At 37.0% G+C, this 22,982-nt stretch overlaps 1 protein-coding gene across 1 annotated transcript; it reads right to left on the reverse strand.

Annotated features, from left to right (window-relative positions):
• Window positions 1-161: 161 nt before the first annotated feature.
• Window positions 162-22,934, reverse strand: LOC132263351 (protein pinocchio). The gene is made up of 5 exons (XM_059763070.1): window positions 22,555-22,934; window positions 19,968-20,211; window positions 2,661-2,727; window positions 2,318-2,567; window positions 162-2,233 (listed from the first exon to the last, which is right to left on the reverse strand). Exons 2-5 carry the CDS (start codon window positions 20,143-20,145, stop codon window positions 2,045-2,047), a joined length of 684 nt encoding a protein of 227 aa, XP_059619053.1. The 5' UTR covers window positions 20,146-20,211; window positions 22,555-22,934; the 3' UTR covers window positions 162-2,044.
• Window positions 22,935-22,982: the final 48 nt, after the last annotated feature.

The following is a 22,982-nucleotide window of genomic DNA, read 5'->3' on the forward strand; positions in this document are numbered from 1 at the left end:
AAGCGGAAAGCTGCACTTAGAAAAGAAATCAGACAAGTGATTTTCTTCAGTAATTTTTGTTCAACGATTCCTTCAATTTGCTTCGAAAATACACAATACATCGAGAAATTAGCAGATTGTCAGTTTTGCTGATTCGCCAGAAAGGAGTAAAAGACAATTCGTAAATAAAATGGAAAAGAAATATTTATTAATAAATGAAATCATAGCGTTTGACAATATAAAAAGAGTAGCTTATAGGTATAAGTGGTATTTTTGCATAAGAAATTCTTTCCAATTCTAAAAGAACAAAAGAAAAATCTGTTTTTTTTATTTGCTCATCTATTTTTTCTATTTTCCTCTTGCTTTGCAGCTAATAAATAATAATTTAGTGTTGAAGATAATTATTCTGCATAATGACGAAAAAAAAAGACATTTTCTAGTAAGGTAAAATTCTCTATTAAGCCCATCACCAAATTCAGAGACATCACAATGAAAATTTTATATTGCTCATCTTTGGTCTTTTTTGCGCTTCAATGTCTGAAATGTTATATTTTATAGCAAAAGGTTGGGAAGAAAAAAATCAAAGAAAAATTCGCTTGATGAAAAATGTGAGACTCTCTGAATGTCAAGTGATTTGTGCTTATAAAGTCATCTTCAACTTAGAAATAATGCTTTCGTTAACATAAATTACAAATTATCGTTTAATGGTAGTGAGTTGTTGTCTTTAAAAATCATCTCTCTAGTCAATCTTATTTCCAAAACTCAACATTTCCTTCTTCTTCGCTATTGCAATTTACTCTGTCAGGAACACATAATTATTTTCTGTGAGGAAGAAGAAAACATATTTTGTCACTTGAAAAATAAGATTGTGAAGAAATCCTTCCAAAAAATGTGCGATAGTTTTAATTAATGCAGACTAAAGAAAAAAAATCACTGGAAATTTTCACAGAAAATCCTCACCAGAAGAATATTTCTCTGTTAAAAGAAACAACACTTCCAATACAAATCCTCCTTTCCTGCAATTTTGACAATATATTATATCGTGTAAATATTTTATCTCTTTTATAGGTTTCCATTTTTTTCAATTTATAATTACAAGTTATACAGTATATAAATTGTTTCCGGAATATCACACATTCTTAAATTTTAATATAATGGGGCTTTCTTAATATTTAATTAACTTATTAGAATGCTCTTGCTGCTCTTCAGGGTTTTATCAACCACTCTTGATGGGATTTTTCTTACTTTGTAGCATGGCTGAATTTTGAAAAACAAAAAAAGAGTTCAGACTATCGAAATATGCCCACAAATTCTCTTCAAATGCCTTTTCCGCCTCACAAAATCCCGCTAAAAGCTTGTAGTTAAACACTTTTATAAACGTTATCTGTCCAAATAAATGCCAATACAATTCTTTTAGTTGCTATTTCGCAAAGAAAAAAAAAATTCCATTTGTTGAAAATTTATAGGCTTCATTTGACGGTCTATTTAACATATTGCTTTCACTTGCCAAATAGTGAGCATTTTGATTGGTTTCACATGGAATTTTGATAACTGTAGCGCTACAATCTTGGCAAAATATCAAATGACACTCAATAAAATGCACAAACTCAAATATTTCTCCCCTTTTTTTCACCACCCTTAAAAATTAAACTAATGTCCAGAATTGAGCATTTTGGCGCCACAGTCTTATTGAATTTTTGCAATATTTTTCCTCTATATATTCACAAATTTTTACAAAAAGGGTTTCATGTTTTTTTTTTTTATATAGCATAAGATTTTCATCCCCGCCGAAAATCGACAAGCTGCAGCACAAAAAAGTGCCACATTGCCGTCAAAATTTCGCCCTTGACAATAAAGTTTGTTGTGTACAAGATTTCTTCCAGAGAATTACTACAAATATATATATATAATTTACTTACAAACATTTCCATTATATCAAATGAAAAAGGAAAAATAAAACATTAAAGTACTTCTGAAGGATCCCAGGCTCAACTGCAACGTGAGCCCGAATAATGCTCTCTTTCTCATGTCGGCCTTTCAGGCACTTTCGCCTTGACGGAGCTGATCACGTCTGCGTGGAGAGCTTCTCGAGCCGAGCGCAGAGCTCCTGGGCCAGGAACTGATTCCGCGTGGCCCCACAAGTGGGTGGAACTGTGGCGGGTGTGACGATCGTGGGCAGCACCATGGCAGGCGGAAGGTTGATCGGATGCGCCGGGCACGATCCCTGCCACCTCGCCTTTCCGGAAGCATGGGACTGCAGAAGAGAAACAATTCAGTCTTCACAATTCTCCCCCTCCATCGGCTTGACGGTGGATTTGTGGCTGTTCGCAACACTCACCATTGTGAAATCCCTCTTCCAGGTGCTGCCACAGCTGCCATCGCAGAGCGGGCAGGGCCGCTCCAGGCCGTAGCCACCGCACTCGCTGCAGTCCAGCGAAACGTGATCCTCCGCCCAGGAAACTCCACACGTGAAGCACGAGCCCATCTGCACGCGCAGATCCTCAATGGTCAGGACATTGTCCGCCGAAATCTCAAACGGACTCCCAACCAAATCAGACAGTGACGATGAGACACTCAAGCTCGAGCGACTAGAATAACAAATGAGCATGCAATTAGCATTCATCATTTCAGGTGAATCATTCTGAATTTTGCTCTCACTAGAAGACTAGACAGACACTCACCCGAGAGACGAGCACAATTCGGCCAAATGAGGTGCTTGAACACTCGCAACGGACATTGTTGAAGGCACTGAAAAGAGAGAGAGAAAAACATGAAACTTCTTGACCCACAAATATATTGAGACTTCCTCTGATAACAAAAAAAAAAACGCCCAACTAGCCAACAATTTAATTACAGCCTGGAAGGCATTTCCAATGAACTTTTAATTCATCAATTATCTCTCCATGGATTGGCGGTAATAGTTTAACTCCATGAAAATTGCGTGGTGGAACGTTATCACGCTGCATTCACATGGAAACATTGTGAATGAACTTGAGCATTTCTAGAGCAACTTTTGCGTACTGATAAAGAGACTCTCTTGACAGTGTGACTCCTAACATTCCATGAATTCGCGACTTGTCACTCATTTTCGCCTATTTATTTGGGTTGATTAGATTGATTAACGCGCTCGGTGCGATTGAGTGTGAAATTCACGTGAAAATGCTCAGAAAAATACTGCAGGAAGTCCCCAAAATTGATTGTTAATAAACCTAATGTGAGGAGTCATTGGAGACTTCCGCAATTGTCACACTCAGACAACATCCCTATCTCTATCCTTGCAATGGAAAATCCCACAGAATCTCTGGCAACGATAAAAGCGACCGTCTTGTCTTTCAAGGCTGCGAAAAAAACAGAAAGTTATAGCAAAATATTACGAGGAAATTGAATATCGTGTGCAAAACCATTGATGCTGACAAAGTGGAGGAGTTCGCTTTTCACTCCAACATGACGGAGATTTCACGAGAATATAATTGACTGTTGTGGGCACATGAATGAACGCCCACAATTCATTAAATAAATTCCTCGTCTCGTGATAGAACATTACAGCATGCTAAACACCCGGAATTCAATATTATTACCCAACACAATTTTAACATATTCCATTGCCGCCTCCCTTTGTCCTTTGCTCACCCACAAAATTGTTGTGAAAGTCTATTAATCTTGTTTTCCACCCCAAGGACAAGGGTGAAAAGGATGCTCGTCACCATCGCACTTCGAAATGCCAAAACCTTACCGTGGAATTTTCCACTCGGATATTGATTTGCGCTCATCAACCACCCAAAGAGGCGTTTTCGCTTCAACCCGCACCTCAACACAGCCAGTTTTCCAGACCATTTCCAATTCTCTTGTGTCTGGATTCGCATGGAAAATTTTACAGTCGGAAATTTAGCAAAACGACCGCGCATTTTCTCACATGATTAGTCCAATTTATACCACTTTCCCAACACTAAACATCTGTTCCCAACTCCCATCATGATGTGGAAGAGTAAATCACGCGAGAAATACTCCTAATCTCACACCCGAGTCTCCAAATCCACAAATTTTCGCTAACACCACTACAAAGCATGATAATCATTCTGACCCGGCGAATGTCACCCACAATCTTTCATGGAAAAATGCCCCCGGAAAATTGCATCACACGCGCTTATCGTCTGGCGAATAAATCCACAAATAGCGCCTGAATTCTCTGAACTCACTCTCTCTCACTCTCGCTGTACATGGCTATTAAAATACACCACTGTGTCGACAAGTCGTCAATTTTCTCTTAATTGCACTCACAATGCCGACAAAAGAGACACCCATAAAGTAATCCCACAAATTCATACCTATTTCTGTCGTGATTCACATATAAAAAGACGATGCATTGACTTCCAATTAATTACACGAGCGACACACACAATAAGTCTCCCTGCATATTGCCAATTAAATCATGCAGCAACAGTGCAAATTGTAGATAAAAGAAATTAATATTTATATGTGACAAATTGCTCTAAATATTCACCACTTGAACTAATATTTGTACCATAGAGTGTAATTCCTGTTCACTGTTGGTAAATGCGAATTATTAAATCAAACACACGCATACAACCTGGATAAAAAGTGTTTTATGTCAAGGCGAGAAAAAAGACTCTTTCAACACTCTCTCGAGTGTGTTGTTAAATTAAAATATCGCAGTATATATTAGATAATATATGAATAAAAGGCAAGAGCTTCAGCGGCGCAGATTTCACTTAAATCAATCAATTGAAATTAAAAATTTCTTATATCCATTATAGATCTGAAAATTTAACAAACTGCGTAGTTTGTCAAAAGGTCGTGTAAATGAAAATGACTTATATTATAACACCTGTGTTCCACATGAAATTTACTGGAAGGTTTTAGATTAATTCTAGTTCTTGTCAGAACACATTAAGATCCAGCAGTAATATTTGACAATTTATATCATATTTGCCCAGGTGTAGCTAAATTAAATATTCGCATTTGCAAGCAAAGAATAAAAGTATCTTTATTTTATGCGCAAATAAAACAGAGTATGTATTAGAAGAAAAAGTGTTATTTTAATTAAACAAAGACAGGTCATTTTTATTAAAGACGTTTTCACGTGTTCAGGATGATGTCAAGTGAATAAAAACATAATTGAGCACAATTTGAGATCGAAACAAAACCGAGATATTAAGATGAAGACGACAAATCCCGCCGCTGCGACTTATTCCTCCAACCACTGAAAACGTGTGCAAATTATATATTGCCAAAGTGTTCACTTTGTACATGATAAAAAAAAGCGAAAAGTGTCTTCAAGAGGGAGAAATTACCTTGCAATCCACAGAAATTGCATCAAATCCAAAGCAAAAACTGTGTAAATGAAACATCTTCATTCCACTCAATCAAAAGCGATGAACGAAGAAGATATTTGTACATGTATAAAAAATGTTATGTAAATTTCATGCGAATTTCACCTTCACAACGAATGAATTTCTGTGGGATTTTTCCTCCGCTGTACTAGTTTTTTTTTGATGACAAATCGATAAGTTCTTGTGATACTCAAGAAATTCCCCCGTCAAATGTTTATTCGATAATTTTATTCTTCTTTTATGCAAATATTATTGCGGGACTTTTTTTTCAATACACTCTCTGTATTCAGATCGCATTGAGTCATGTGCAATGCTGTGAGGGTGGAAAGCCTCAAGAGTAGTTCCTTACATATTTTGTTTGGTCCACATTGGCCTTGTGCGAATTTTGACTAAAAAACAAGCAATTAACCTCTCTTGAGTTTGTTGAACCACAAAAAGCATCTTTGCTCTCTGGAGAAAATCGACATTTTATATCACGACAAAGGCCAAATCGGGATTAGTGTGTATCTCTCTTTTTTATATGCACGAAACCCCTCAAAGTGCGTTGAAATTTTGTAAAATGAAATTGATCATTTCCTGATTAAATGAAGGCATCACTTTCTCTGGCCACCATCGTTTCTCACCTCTCTTTTTTACGTTCATATCTCTCACTCTAAATGATTTTTAGCATATATGTTTGCCTTCCCACCTTCGCGAACACACACACTCACGGTGTGGACTTTCAGGAAGACAGAGATTTGTTCCTTTCTCCGTGTAAATTGACATAATGTATAGATAGAAAAATATTTGCCTTCGAGCAAAAGTACAGTGTACAAATTTATAATTGCTCTCCTCACAAATGAATGTGTCTTTCTCCTCTTTTGCATATGCACTTAAGTGTACTTTGCAGGAGACTTTGCAAATTCCTCTAAGCAATGTCAGACTAAATGGCAATTTATTGTTTCTTCCTTACCACCCAACTCTTGGCATTATAAAACAATCTCCGAGAGGAGTTGCAAGTATTTTATCTCGCGCCTCTCTGGACAAGAACAGATTTTACTGCCGTGAACTGGACATGACCAGCATCATTTGCTGCGCATTCCAAAAAGGAGCCAACACATAGTATTAATAATTTCTTATGCCATTTGCGTGTTGGACACATTCAATAGGTTTCAATTGGCGAAAACTGAGCCCCGCAGACACTCTTCTCGCGACATGGGCAATTTGCACAAAGAACCATCACATGCAAAATCAACTAAGAATAGCTGTGGCATCTTCCTCTTGTCTCACAATTTGAATTCTCTCTTCCCTAAGCCTCACTAACTTCCCACTACACACCATTTTATATAACACTCTCATGTAGTCAATTACATAAATTACCCACCGCCAGTCTTGAATGCAAACTAGTTCTTTTGGCCTAAGCAATTGTCTCTCAACGATCATAGGTTCGCGCACGTCTAGTAAATACTAATTTTCTGAAGCGCATTTTGCAGATTTTGGCAAAAAAATAGAAACCGCCAGTAAAAAGCCCCAGTCAATTAATGGCACCTGACATAAGTCCGCCTTTTCACTATACTATCGAGCATCTGAATACGAATTTAACAAAAAAACTCAATATACACAACTATACAATGTAAAATATGCAGAGTTTCTGCTCGACTAATCACTATACAACACTTTGTGGCGCCAGAAAAGAGTAACGTGAGATTACTGTCGCCGGTAAGACGGATTGTGGCTCTCAGATGAGACCTTGAGGAGCTTTTTCCCTCTCTCCAATTTCACAATATGCTTATAGGTAATCCAACATTTATTTTGACTGTAAGGTGAAAAGCACAAACCAAAGTCAAACTTACATTTGATATTATCCAAAAAAAATCACACTACCGCACAAGACAAATAAAACTCCTTTCTTGTTATATCTTCCGTGGGCAAATGAGCTTTTCGCACTGGATTCGCGAATCCGTGATGATTTGCAAATTGTGCCACAAAACGCGCGCACTCGAATCTCAAATCTCCACGAAAATTGCAAAACTTATTGTAATCCACAATCGCAAACGCCAAAGACCAAAAAAAGCCAAAGTTAACAGACCACTAATGGGAGCTTGAAAGACACCAACCAAGAGGTAAGCTTAACATTTATCGACTGAGCATGAATCGTGGAAGTCCCACAGTATTTATAACTTTATCATAAGCCATATGGTAGTGTGTGTGTGTGTGAGTATTGGCGCCTCTCCGGGGCCCGTCGAATGGTGGGATTGTCTGTGACGTTACTCCAAAGTGGGGAAAATTCATGTGCGGTATGGCGGCAAAAAGAATCCGTAGGCGTCCTATGTCGTTATCACAGGCTTCTCCTCTCCGTCCAATCTCCCTCATCCACAAACCATTTCCCCCGCGTTCATATTTCCCAATCTCGTTCTTGGCACTCACTGCGAGATGATGAGTAACCGATTTCCCCTTTGCAACAATACGAATCTGTGGTCCAGAGAATACTTGCGGGCTTTCCAATCAACAGACCAATTTAATGCTAGAAGATCTAAGAAATCTACTGGGGTTTTTCTTTTAAATAAAACTTGTTGCTCGGGATTTTCTATAGCTTTACATAAGAAAGAACTATAAACAAAGTTCTATGAGGGAAATACAATTAGGTGACACAAAAATTATTCGTCATTTTTGATTTTGATCTTCAACTATAAAATTATTGACGCAGCTAGGAAAGAAACAAGAGAGCATTAAACCCTCAAGCGTTTAAGTGTAGGTTAAGCAATATGCTGTTATCTAACAACATTGATCGAAATTTCCAGCAACGGATGTTAGTAAGTAGAATGTAGACTTCCAACGGTAATTCTATTTCTTTTACTTCAGTATTTGCTTTACTAAGTACAATGAAAACGAATACAATAGGGATACAATTTATACATAAAGCTCCATGTGACGTGTTACTACGAACTTTCTGATGTCACTGAAGCTGTATTTACGGCATAACAGATCCGATACGTCTTAACACTTAAGAAAAAGACGTCCATTTAAGTTTTTATTGACATGAAATACACAAGCAAGCAGACAGATACACGACATAGTCCCATCTGTCGGCTCTACTAAAGTCACAAAATAAGACGCATATTTCGTAATAGAAAAACTGCTTCTGCAATTGTTTTTTTTAACAAAATATCTTTATTGTCTGGCTAAGCAGCACCAAGAAGAAAAGAGAGCAGAAGTCACAGAAATTGATACAACTTCTCAGAAAGATAACCAAATTATCACGCTTTATTATTCCTCAGAATATTCGAGGCTGTTCGAACTGTTATGATTACCGTGATTTAATGCCTCGTCAGCGAGCTGTCTGCAGAACGCCCATGCTTTGCATGTCTCTTTACTCTCTCCCCCACTGTAAGCGTGTGTGTTTATGCTAAATATATATGGTGAAATTACCGAGAATCAGGGAAGAGATGCGCAAAATTCATCGAATGAGTGCATTTTTCCTAACCACAATCGCTTTTATTGAGCAATTTATTAATAGTGTGAACGACGTAAGATTGCCTTTTTCATCACCTAACAATATCTCTCCTTTCTCTTGTCACTACACACTCCGCCATATGTTTTGCAGCTTAAATAATTTCGCCACACGTCATATATGACAATATGTATGTGAAAAATACATATTAAATATTATATTGGTTGAATTTCGTGGTCACACACCCATAAAAACGCCATTCACATAACTTCGTCAATGGGATAATAATTGAAAGTCTAGAGCAAAAACAGCGGAAGAATAGCTGAGATTGAAGCTCAACAAAGACACAAAATCAATTGCACAAAGGCCAAAAGATGCATGAGTTCAATGAAGCAGGAAGAAGATTGAAAATTGTCCCACAAGACAAGGTGACTGGAGTAGATACATAACAGTCAAATTAAAACTCCAGAGAAGGCGTCAACATCTATCATAGTGCGATACAGCACTTTTTAACTACAACGGTTTAACTCTTTTTTATCAGACTTTTGAATGTTCATGAGAATATCAATAAATGGAACAAAGACATATGTGTTGGTTGTCAAATCACTTTGCTAGAAACTGCAAAACACTCTGCCACATATTGCCATCTATCATGTTAGATTTATTTGCATCCAAACACCAATTGAGGAGCGTGCAAAAAAAGAAATCTAAAACACAATATTGGCGCAATATTTGCGAGGATGGTTGTGATAAATAAGGAAATGCGATGACATGTGAGACGTCATTTCTATATACAATAATATTGTGAATTTTTGAAAAACACAACCGCGATGGGAAACATAAAAATAAATGTAGGACTCAACATCAACAACTCACGCACGTTGACTCTGTCTCTCCAAAGCTCTTCACAGAGACATTCTCAAAGTCTTCGTCACATTTCCTCATGGACAAACCGCAAGGACTCTCTCGTTGACGAAAAAAGATAATTAACTAATCTTGTTAATTTAGCAAGTTTAATGATGTCAAAAGAAACTTTAGTTTATAACTTTCTGACTCACACACAATTGACGATATATAACATAAGTCTTCTTCGCCATCACACAAATAATTATAGAAAATTATCACATGGAAAAGTTTTTCATGCTAATTCAGCGAAATGTGCAAAGAAATAACACAAACACGTAATGTTTTGAAGATTTCACTTGCACATTAAAACTTTTATGACAATTTCCACGCAATTCTATTTTCAGATGCAGAAGAATATTGTTTTCGCATATTTTATGTAATTTCAAGTTGTAAATTCACTGCCACGGACATGCGAGAAATTACATCTCAACACTTCACTTGGCCTAGAAAGATAATTTTAGCAATATCAACATTATTCTTGAGAATCCCAGTTAAGAGTATCGATAATTTCATATTTATACTATCAATTTCTCAATGCACGAACAGAAGATGAAATGAATTTTTTTCATTAATTAGTGAAACTGAGTGATTTCTGTCATTCACTTCATCAATACCGAAGTGACTCAGTGTCACACATGAAACATTTTTTTACCACCATATTTAGATCTTTGCTGATGAGAAGCTATAAATTCATGTTGTTGTCTTAATGGGATAACGTGAGAATGAGCTGAATCAATAGTTAATTCAGTCAATCAACAAGGTGATGCATCCAAAATAAATGCACGTCTCATCACCTTTGGAAAGGTGATGAAATGTCACAGGAACGCGAGATGATATGTGGCGTCAAAGTGGAACACTAGGCCACAAACATGATCATAATTATTTTAACTCCTGCATAAATTCTCTTTTGTTGTATACGTTAAAATACCTTAAACCAAAATCCCAATAGAATCAAAATCTCGGTAATAATAAATATGTACAAACAAAAAATGTAATGCGAAATGATCACCTACATACACTTACAGTGAGAATTGTGGACTGACAAGGCTCAAGAATAACACCTTCAGTATATGAAACAGATCAATTTGTAATGGAGACCATATTTATAAAAATAATTACTCTACATTTTCTCCCATTCCATCTTATATAATGGGAAAACAACCATTGAACGATCCTCCTTCTTGCCACAACGTCTCTCATTAGGCGAAGTGCTCTCTGCAATCCTACATTTCTACCAGCAAATTAAATTTCACGGCTTTCCTCCTATACACGAGCACCGAGCACCAATTTGCAACAATGCAACGACTCCTCACAAAGCTCCAGAGATATGATTTACTCTTACATTAATAAATAATATGGCATCTCATGATTATATTTCTTGCCATTTCAAACAGTAGACGTGACGACAAAAAAAATTATCTTAATGTCTCCACTTCAGAAGAAGTGTCAAAGGCACTTTTTCCTCGCGCAATATCAATACCAAGAAGAAAAATAAACAGAGAGATATCGCCAAAGGCAGCAAAATAGGATTGCAAAGGGGAGAAAAGGGAGAACTGTTAAATTTCACGCAGAGATAAGACAATGAAATTGTAAACTTCGCACACTTAAGTCTCATGAGCGTCTGCAGAAAGTTTTTGCCATGTTAGCACTAAAGACACGCGTGCCACAATTAAAACAAAACAATTCTCATGTGTGTAATTTACACCACACAATCGCATCTGAGCGGGAAAGAAGGAAAAATAAACAGATTTCAGAGAGAGAGAGATACACGAGCTGATCTAGTGACATCCTCATAGTGACAATGTGAACTCGTATATATTGTGAGAATGTCATAAAACTGTGAATAATCACAAGTCTTCTCAAAGTGGAAGAAATATAAGGTTCTCGCAGCCGATATGTCCCACGCTTGCTTTTAATTGTTAAAGAAATTTCGCGTGATAAAGTAAAAACAAAAATACGCAGAGAAACTCTCAGAAAAAAATAAGTCTTTAGTTTGCACATATTTTCTGATACATGAATATTGTTACTTAATAGAGAAATACAGCGAATATTGTATTACTATTTAATATCACATGAACAAATTCACGAGCGGTATTTATATTTGATCATACAAACACAAAATTTCGAACTCTCATGCTTTGTATAAATTTTACCTTGTTTAATTAGAGTCAAACAATAAACGTAGTTATCAAAATAAGCTCTCTTTCACTACGCAAATTGCACTGACATTGTTTCAATCCGGAACTCTTCCTCAGACACACAAGATACCCCTTTTTCATGCTCACCTTAATAATGGCTTGTAAAAAATCATTGGACTGCCTTTTGTTCACATTCCACCATGTTTTCTAAAGTAATCTATTTGTTTTCACTAATTGATACTCGTTGCCAGTAAAATTATTGCTGAGAAATTGCTGCTTTACGACCATTTGTCTTGCCGTTTTTTTCTGCATTGTAAGGTTAGTAGCATTATAACCTAGGATCGGTCACACTGTGTTCATCAACCTCTCTCTAGTTGAGTCCTCCAGAAACGTGATTATTTTTATTTACATGCGCACAATTTCGTCATATCGCGTTTTCCTAAAAATATTTACTATATGTACCTTTACAACCCAATGTCACATGAGAAGTTCTTTATAAGAGCAAATAAGCCACAAATATTTTCTACTCCAGTAAAACAATAAAACTTCGTAAAAGTGAAAGAATCACTGACTCATGATTAAATGTTCCAGATGATTTTTTTGTTCTCACTCTCTTCATTTCCTGTCGAATAATAGAAAAAAAATAATAATTACCCTTATCATCAATAATAATTCTTCGCAGACAATCAAAAGCGTATTTTTTTAATTTACTTAATGCTTCTCTTGTCGTCTTTTTTGCCACTGTGATTTTTTCAGCTATTTTTGGGACTTTGTGCTATCATCAATCACATGTTATGAGTGACGGAAAAGCTGGTGAAAAAACCCCAGGGAAATTCGCAATGTACAGGAAAAAGTGGGGGCAAATTCATCAGGTGGGCTATCAGCGAAGAGTCTCTACCTAGTAAACGTGACTATTGAATCATACTTGTCGCCATTGGTTCTCACACATGTTTTCAGAGGCAATAAATAGCTCTTTTTCAGATTAGATTGTCGCCTGATTAGAATATCTCACTGTAAAAAGTTGCATTGTTTAACCTTTTTTCAACTTCTCCCACAAGCGTTTTCTTTCCTTGAAATCCCCTTGAGAAAGTCACGCAGTTTGACCAAGAAAAAATATACATAACATGTCTTTTTTAAGGCGCCACGTTTTTGAGAGAAATGTCACGGAAATACTTTTTTTTTAAAGATACCGCAGTCAACAATAATACTACGGATTAAATGGATATTAATTATTTTGCAAAGCTCTCTCTCTCTGTCTCTGAAGATCACTATACATTTGAGGTCAGTTTTCCTGACTCTGACTGTCGCACAATTGGGAAAGTTTGTTTCATCAAACATTAGAAGAATCACATGATTTTTTAAAATGGTGCTGAATGTAATCTGACGTTTAACTCATGAATGGCCACGTGCCAAAGAAAAAAAAATACCACTCGAAAATCACACAGACTGCATGAGGTTTCCGTCAAGGGGTTTGTCACACATTATTTTATCAGTGAAATTGTACCTCTTGATAACTCAAGCAATGATAAAGTGCCCAAAAAGAGAAAGATCTACTACCGTAAACAAGATTTCTGCTACAATTCACAAAATCACTCACGCTAATCCATCTCTTGACATTTCTTAATGTTAAAGCTTTCTATAGTGGGTTCTGACAATGCAACTCATTAAATTCTGTAACTCGCCCCTTGTCATTTTTCCTTTTCTCTACTCTTCTCCCTTTCCCGAGGAAAAAAGAATATCAGTCACATTTTAATTTCATGGCACACAGTGAAAAACTCGCGCCACTTGACCGGACGATCATCATTGTTTTGCTTTATTGGCATGCAAAACAAACTCTCCCAAACACAAATTTCACACAGTTACTCTGTTTCTATGTGAGCATTAGTGGTTGATAAGAAGTGAAGAAAAAAGAGGAATGCCTTAATGACTTCCTCACCTCGCTTGGGTCATTTACATAATTTTTATTTTTACTTTCATTCCAATGGTCAGAAAGTATAGTCTGTGTGTGTGTGTGTCTTGTGCTTTTTGCACACACGAACCGAAGAAGCACATCTCTGCAAATAGACAAAACAGGTGTCCACTTTTGAGAGGCACTCCTATTCCCAAAAATATACTTACATATCTCACAAAAAAATAAAGAAGAAGTGCTCTGACAGTTTTCCAAATACCACGCGACGACGACATCTTCACACCGTAAATGGTTTGTGGTGATGGAAAATTTCAATTCATGAAAGCAGAAGAAGTTCTGAAAATATTCCTTGTGAACTCATGTTTCATTCATTGACCGATTGCGGGGGGCTCATTATGGAGTCAAGTTCAAACGCCACAGAATAAACTTTTTTAACCAACGCTATGTGTGTCCCCACGGGTCACCCTCGTAACCTCTGGCCTTATGCTGCTGCTGGACGATTGAAAAGAAATAAGCATCCATTTATGGAATATGTTCCGGAAATTGAGCACATTTTGCGCTCGTGTATTTGTTTTTCATTTATAATTCACAACGCGCGGACTCATTATTAAATATGTAATTATTCATAATGCCCCGCTTATTCTTCTCATGGAAATATTGCGTATTATACCCAAAAAGGCTCATCGACAGTTTAATTAACCATACAGGTGAGAAAAAAGTCAATTGCGGATGATAATTGCATGCACAAAAAATTCCACTCGCAAATCACAATTTCAAAGGAAAATATTTGCAAAGACCAGAACACCTCTCCTTTTGGCACACCATGTTTGAGAGAGCGCGAGACAAAAAAAAGCTAGCTAGAATCACAATAAGCGAGAAAAAAAATCCCACTAAAAGGTTGCCTCTCGCGATTATTTGCATCTTCTCTCAGGAGAGTCAATATTAGAGCCACACAAGTTTAAATATTAATGGAAGAAACTAGTTTAAAATTAGGCACAAGTATTCTATTTATAGCCTAGCCGATTGCAAAACCAAACATTTCGGCGGGTTTTTTTTTTTATCTCAACACTTGTAAGCCATAGATATTTTGAAATGCAAAAATTCCTTGAATAATTCTATTTATTTCTCTGTTTGTGAACCGCCAAAATGAGCAGGAGGCCCACAAAAAAGACTGTTTAGTGCGAAAAGATATTCATGAAAATTTTCCTCCACCACACAATTGACGAGTAATTGATGGGGAATTGCTGTAAATGTTACATGTATTGGTCAACATTTCCTATACCATTCACACATGTGACGCTACTGACTGATCTGCTCAAAATAGCCACACAATTCTCGTGAGGGTGTGATAATAAATTGATTAAAATTCGATTACTGAGTAAACTGACAATTTTCCACCTTTATGACTCTCCACTGGATCATCTATAAATATGGTATTTCCCCAGAGCCCAGCTGACTTCAAGGATATTGTATCCAAAGAAAATATTGACTTTCGATCTCGATACGTGCTCATAAGGTATGCATAGGAAAAACAAAAATGTAACAACGCATATCGCCGTATACATAGCAATATGCCAACTTTTGGACTTTATACTTCACAAGAAACCGAGTGGAAATTAAAATGCGAAAATTAATATAAAAATTGTTTTGAAAATATCGCCCCTATCAACTGTATATTAAAATGTAGACGATATAACGTAATTTCACACTTCAGACAATCTTTTAAAACGCAAGTGAATGTATTTTTTTTATACTCTACCACTTATTTGAATTGACTTTATCCATCTGATTAATGAGTCAACTCCGGAAATAGCTCCTCATCAGCCAGAAGAATGAACAATGCACATAATTCAACTATACTTTCAATTAGAGTCAGAAGCCTCCAAATAAGAGTAAAAACATTACCACCAGTCCAATACCAACAAGAAACCATAAGACGTAAATATTAAAAATGAGTAGATGATACATAACTATCAAAAAGCATAATCCAAATGTAAAAAGGTTTAAAATGTATTATAAAAAATGAAATTTCAGTGAACTGCGTATCACTGACTGAAGTCAAAATCAATTAGGTAATTCTGAATATTTTAAACTGATAGAAGTAAAAAAAATACAAGCCAATGAATGCAGATGGGTCGATCAATTTAGCAAAAAAAAGTAGAATTTGAGGTTTATAAATATTTAATTTTTTAAATTTTGTACGAACATCCATAAATTGAAATGAAATATTTCAAAACACATTAGCGAAGAAATCCTAACGAAAAAAAGACAAGATACGCAATTCCGCACTTTAAGACGGAGAATGCATTTTTCTTTGGGCATCTTTTGCAACCCCAGGCGATCAATTTAATAAACCCGACTTCTTTGCCCGCCGGGTAGGCCATCGTTAAGCTTTACAACAAATAATACAAGAGTGTATATCAATTATAATGGGATTAACCTTGGTTCTGAAATGGAAAAAGTGTGTTTCCATTTCGCCTCAAGTAGACTATCGACAGCATCGACAAGAATCGACATTAATACTTTATCGGATATACATACAGACTTTCCCCTTTCATTTTCTCACTCCCAATTTCATTAGTTTGAGCATTTAGCCATTAAAATTTCAAATAAACTAATAAATTGCTATTTCTCCCACAAAATTGCCCAATGTCTTCCTTCTCTTCCATCAATATATTGCACACACAACCTTCCTTCTTTGGTACACGCGTGATAAAGCTCTGGGAAAAGAAAAGTTATCATGCGATGCATTTTGTGTCACGGTTGAAAGCTGAATGAGATGGAAACTGTGCGACACTTTTAGCATTAATCATTTTTCCAAGGGCATTTCAGGGAGAGAGATAATAAAATTCTCTCATGTCAGTGAATTTATTTTTCTCACGAAATTCATCTGCCGTGTTTTACTTACTCACTTAAGAAAAAAAGTGGTGGTGGCGGTGATATAAAATTTTCCGTAAATTTCCATGTCTTGTTGGCATTTCCCATCTGTCGTGAACAAGATAAATAAATTTTAGACCCAGACCCACATTTTCCTCATAATTATCTCCCCATCTCTTCACCACAAACGCAGCGTGTCAACTGGCGATTAATTTATCTCGACAACATTTATGGAAGTGTCTGGTGAAAGAAAATTTTCTTTTCCGCCGTATGTCATGCTGTGTTATTGACCCCAAGATTTTCCCTCTGCGCTAAACGAGAAAAAAAAATGAAAGACGTACATTCACCCAAAACACTTTCAATGTGCCTTGATATTTGCTATAAAAGATCGCCACAAACATAATTTATACACTGTCTCTCAGATTGCTAATTTCTTGCCAATCTATTTAATTCTTCCTCTTACCAAAAAAAAAACATACACATATTATAAGAAGACACTTGTCGGGTAAGCAACGATCAATTTTCACTGAATTTCATATTTAAGTATACAAACCATGTCAAATGTAACAATGGAAAAAAAATATGACACAAGCCACTTTTCTCCAGACATATTTTTGACACATCAGGAGAAAATTAACGCCCGTCTAGGTCACGATAGGGTAACAAAGAACCCATTTTTTGCCTCTCTGTCTTTTTGTTTCAATTCAATTTTCTAGCTGAGAGTATAAAAATATCATTGAAGAAATTTGATATAAATTCCAATCAATTGGCATTGATGTTCAATGAGAAAAAAAAGATTTATTTCTATGTGAGAAAGTACGGCAATTAATTCCGATTTTTTCTCCCTCCTCTTCGTTCAATGCATCTTATAGTATTTTCATTCATAATTCACGCGCAATTGGCAAAACTGCAACTCTCATATATAAGATTCCATCATTCATTCACATCGCGCATCCAAAAATTCATCGCATCTTCTTCTAACGCCATAAATACGAGAAACACGAACATTTTCTTTCATCATACGTCAGTTGTTTTCCACTCCGCATATAATGCAGAATCATCGAGATGTGATAGAAAATATCATGTTCAAATACAAAATAGAGGCTCGTCTGCGAGATAATTCAATAAATAGCCTCAAATGTGTTGATTGCCAGTGAGGCAAAATATGTATTGTGTTGGGAAATTTTTACATATAAAGAAAAATATACAACTATCACATAGAATTATGTGATATACCACGAATTAACCGCGTCCGTAATTAATATTATCCGAATTTTTATCAATTTATTAAATTAATTTGCGAAATTGCTTTAATGGAGCCAAATATTGAAGCTGCGCGAAAGAGCGAAAAGTAATGAGAGGTAAATTGCTTAGGTGTTTTTCGCGATAAACTGCGATAAAATATAGAACCGTGAAGCTCTAATTCGAAGAAGCAACAGTCACTTTTTCGTCATTGCTGTGCAAAAGAAGATATTTCTCACAATCTCTGTATATAGGATTAAACAAGGAGAAAAATATAAATCCCCACAACACTCATTTCCAGCTTTGACAGAGAGCCGTCAACATGATGAAATGTTCTCAACAATTTGTTATGTTTTATCAACAAAACAAACGACTCGCTATCACGACTGCCACAGGCCCCCAAAAACTCACAGAGCGACGCTCAGAGGAGGTGGTGTTAAAGGTCTTAAATGAGGTGACTCGTTGCCATTTGATGAAATATCGGGAATCCTATAAATAGATTCCTCTTTTGGCCACACCAAGATTATCTGACCTGTCTCCTGACAGCTTTGGAAGATTGTCTGTCGTCTTTTCGGTAAGATAAGTCATTCCGAAAATTGAAAATAAACCTCTTCCTCTGCACTCATGCACGGACAATTGTGAGCAATTTATAAATCATTCATGGCAAAGCCATTTGCGAGAGGTTGAGAGAAAAGCCTCAATATAACATTTCCGTTTCGAGTGGGTGAACTGCAATCACCACTCACTTGGCTTTTTGGTGAGATACATAACATTTGAATAAGACACCTTTACAGAAAACTAGTTTCACACCTTGTCTCCCAACTTCACGATTTGCCAAACACAGAAAGACTCGCCCTGTAAAAATGCCCCCAAAGATCAGAGGTGATGAGTGATTAGCTCTACTTTTCTAGATAAGGTTAATGATTTTGTTTACTCTATGATATTCTATTTATTCCAAGAATTTGCCATGTTGCCAAAAAATATAGGCTAGTAATTGCCTAAAATGTCTTATGCCACTCAAAAAACGAGTTACACAACAAAAACTGAACTGGATCGAGGCTTATGACAGTTCGGACAATATTTCACAACTATCGAGAGCAATTCTCTGACAAGTACAAGTATGTTCCCAGAATTGGTTTCACATCTATAAATTCACCAACTCTGTTTGAGACTCAATCAGACTGTCTCGCATAGGTAGTATTTTTGGGCGGTTGTTCTATTTCGAGTGCAATCCCACTAAATTCTGCCTCACCGTAAATTATTGAGTATTCAACAGCTCAGGCGAGTCCCTCGAAAGGTTACTTCACCCAGTGGTTCCCCTTTATTACAGAATTCCCTCTGTGAAGGGCGCCAATTGAACGAGAGCTTATGTGTAGGTTCGGCCCAAGTGACGCCAACACTTCACCTTTGGGAAATGTTGGGTAGTCTCGCTGAAAGTGGCACTGTGTCGCCCCAATGAGAATGGAATCCGAGGCAGAAGGTGATCTGGATGGTGGAATGAAACGTGAAAGGCTGTCGTCTGTGGTCGAGTTGAGTAGGGAATTTTTTCATTGTATATACAATACTTCTTCAATTATATTATTATTACACATGCTCTTTGCCCTCCCCGAAAGAGTGTGTCACCTTGCCGACTCACTGCGTGTCACTTGCAATATAAATCAACGCTCACACATTTTCTGCATGGCCCCAAACATTGAAGATGATTCGGCAAATTGACGGTGTCAAGTTCTTCATATAAGTGAGACAGTTACACAAAAAATTGCAATTTTGCGGGGCATTGTTTTTACCTACACGCTCATGCAATAAAACCTCACACTGAGACAGTATTGTGACTCTCTTCGTTCATTGTACACTCCCATTCTCAACATACCTATATATGTATGTAATAAAGTCGGAGGTTTTGCTTTAAATAATTAATGAAGTGAAAAAGAAACTATAAAATCCACGTGTCACAATTTATGGTCACTATTTTTGAATTTTTAACATCTAAAAACAGGGCAAATCGTAAAATTGTATATTTCAATTTGGAATATAAAGTAAAAAAAAAACACACATAAACATTTTTAACTAACCCTGTTCATCATGTAAGAGCTTTCCCATTATGGCTTTGAGTGGAACAAAAAAGAAATACTCACCTTTTCGCATTAATGTGTTCAACATGTGAAGACGCTCCGTTGCACTTGTTGCCACAAGAGGTGGATTTGAGCTGAGAATGCCATTCCCATTGGCCGTGAGGTTCGAAAAGTCAGGATCGTCAGCATCAAAGAGAACACTGTCCTCCCATTCGGACACTGTCCGGCCGTCAGATCTCATTTCTCTGCTCGCTCTCTTGGCACAGGAATCTACTTGACAGTCCACTCCACCTCTTAGTCAGTTGACCTGAACAGAGCACATGAGAGAAAAAGGCCATCAATTAGAACATCACGCGCGAAAGATCCTCAATAAATATTGTTGCCTCAAATTGGAGCAAGACAAATCCTTTTCCGCGCAATATTTCACCAAGCCATGTCATTCACATGATCCAGAAAAAGCATCTCCATCAAATACAAACAATTTCGCGTCTCGCGAGAGCGTGTGGCGCGCAGTTCACTGAACGTATTTTGGAGTATTATGTGAGATTGGAGAAAAGAGATCATGAGTCGCAATCTTCTGCTGAATTTTAAGTGAGTTGCTATGCTAATTTCGTCGCTTTTTTGGACTACAAAGACGCTTGTACCACCCCATCGCCTCGGCATGGCCTCAATCCCTCTATCCGAAAAAAAACCATCGGAGCCAGAAGGTGTTGACAAGAAACGAAGAATCTCTCGCACTCGTCAAAGTCAAATTTGTGATAATTTCTGGGGCAAATAGGTCGACAATTGACGAATCAACGAATTAATTTGCGTAGAAATGAGAAGAAGCGCGATCCACACACCAAAATCACGGTTGGAGATCAAATATTATTGTGTGTAAAAGCCAGTTGGGATGTGTTTCCATGTGGTGATATCAATCAAAAACAACTCCATGCTAATTTCCCTTCAAAATTGACACAGAAAAATCAACTTTAAACACTCCTCGAGAAGATTCTCTCTCCTTCTCGCGTGTTGCCAACGACAGAAAAAAAACACCCAGACTTCCCCTGATAAGTGTCCCTGATAAAGTTTTGAGATTTCCTCAGGGGATCAAGTACAAAAGTGAAAGCCAAAAATTTGCTATTTTTACACCTCTTACCCAAGAAAAGGTGATTATTTTAAAGCACACAAATGTATCAATTTTTGTCGCTATCTCAATTTCGATAACGAAAATTTCAAAGCAAACCAGAAGAATCGATTTTTTCTCTCTCTTGGTTTCAGGGAAAAATTAGCATAAAGTTGTCAGTGTGTCTGCTTCTGGAGCATGATGAAACTCTCAAAGATCATTTCTTCATCTGATAAGTGTGAGTCGCATAAAGGGAAAATAGGAAATCACTCCCAAACAGATCGTAGAATATGGGAAGTAAATGATAAGTATAATTATATGTCAACTATTTACATATTTTCTCATGATTAACAGATTTTCCTAACTTCATAGCCTTTCGGACTGTCTCAACAAAGAAGAAGAAAACGTGACAAGCCTGAACAATTGTCTAGGGCTTGTTCAATTTTTTATTGTTTGATAACACGAATTAATTTGTGAGATGTTGATTGATTCTCTTTTATCACTTGATATTGAAAATGAATGCCAGCGATGAAGTGCCTAAGAAAATTGAAATAGAATTTGATTCAAATATTCTTATTCCAATCCAAATTGTGTTTCTCAATTGATTCTTTTTGACCATTTCATTGCTTTCTCATGGAAAATTTTCTACTTTTCGCCCTCTTTTTGTGCTTCATTTCACCACTTATGGCTCTTTTCTGGTTCTACTTGGAAATATCTGCTAAACACTTGAAAAAGCACCAAGTAATTGTTGCGGAGGCGACAAACTTTTTTCACCCAATTTGTCAGTTGAGAAAATAACATTATTCTCGACATTGACATTGCCATTATCACGTGTGCACATCACGAGATTTTTTCTCTGGCATCTCAAGTGCTATTTGCAGATAGAAACAGACATTTATTGACGCAAATGCTGAGGGTTTAGCAAATTTCTCGATCGCGCTTTTTCACTACTTATTATCCGGAAAGGAATAAATTCAATTGTTGTCCACAGCCTATGAATGGGAAATCGCGCGACAAACAATCAAGCATGCAAAGTGTGGTAAAAAATAATACATTTTAATTGTGGTATTTGGAACATTTTCAAGACACTTCCGCTTGTAGAAATTCTAGACTCTCCTTGCATTTTCTGCGCAAGTATTCCCAAGTGCGACGACCCTTTTTCTTCCCCCAGCGAATCGTTCACGCTGGACTTAATTAATTGTTTGTGGGGCGCGCATTAACATCGAATATCGCTAAAGTGTCTCTTTTCGGCTGCTCTTTTCCCTCTCACTCTCGCACGGAATTCTGCACCGTTATTGAGACAAAAGTGCACACGTCTTCGAGGGCATACAAAATTAGCTGTTGCAGCGGAATGTTGCTAAAAAGAGCATAAATTCCTCATGTGAGACACAAAACTTCTTCATTGCGCCTCATCGTCCATGACCATGTGCGTGCGTGCGAGCGAGAGAGCTTTGGTCCAAAGAGTGGCAAGAAAAAAGTGGCGGAGTCTCGCCATGGGGGAACACATAACCTCACATTTCCCCACCCCAAATATAGGCAACTCACCTTGTCTCCGCTTTCGCGTGTATTTCGCTCTGATGTCTGGAATTTTCCTCAATCTCCTCCGCAAATTGCACACCAAATGGCCCCTCCACAGGCGACAATAGCAGTCACACAGTCCAAAAAAGTGGCGAATTAGTAAAATCCTCAGAAATTTGGGTAGAAAAGTTAATGTAGAAAGTATGTGAAGCACTCCAAACAAAGTCCAATGTGAACAATTAACGCCTGACACAATGCGAAACTCTTCAAAATTCCAAGTGCACTCAATTTGACAAGTGCCTGAGACACTCGAGATTGATTTTCACCGGGAATACTGATAATTTGCAATGTGTATCGAGCGAAAATCCTCCAATTTTCCTGGTCGCGATGCAAACACTCAGACTGTTGCACTAGTACTGCCCTCCGCCGTCTTGTGTGGTGGCGTTCAATTCGCC

Source organism: Phlebotomus argentipes, unplaced genomic scaffold (genome assembly GCF_947086385.1).
Source record: "Phlebotomus argentipes unplaced genomic scaffold, Phlebotomus argentipes genome assembly contig_15, whole genome shotgun sequence".
NCBI classification, from domain to species: domain Eukaryota; kingdom Metazoa; phylum Arthropoda; class Insecta; order Diptera; family Psychodidae; genus Phlebotomus; species Phlebotomus argentipes.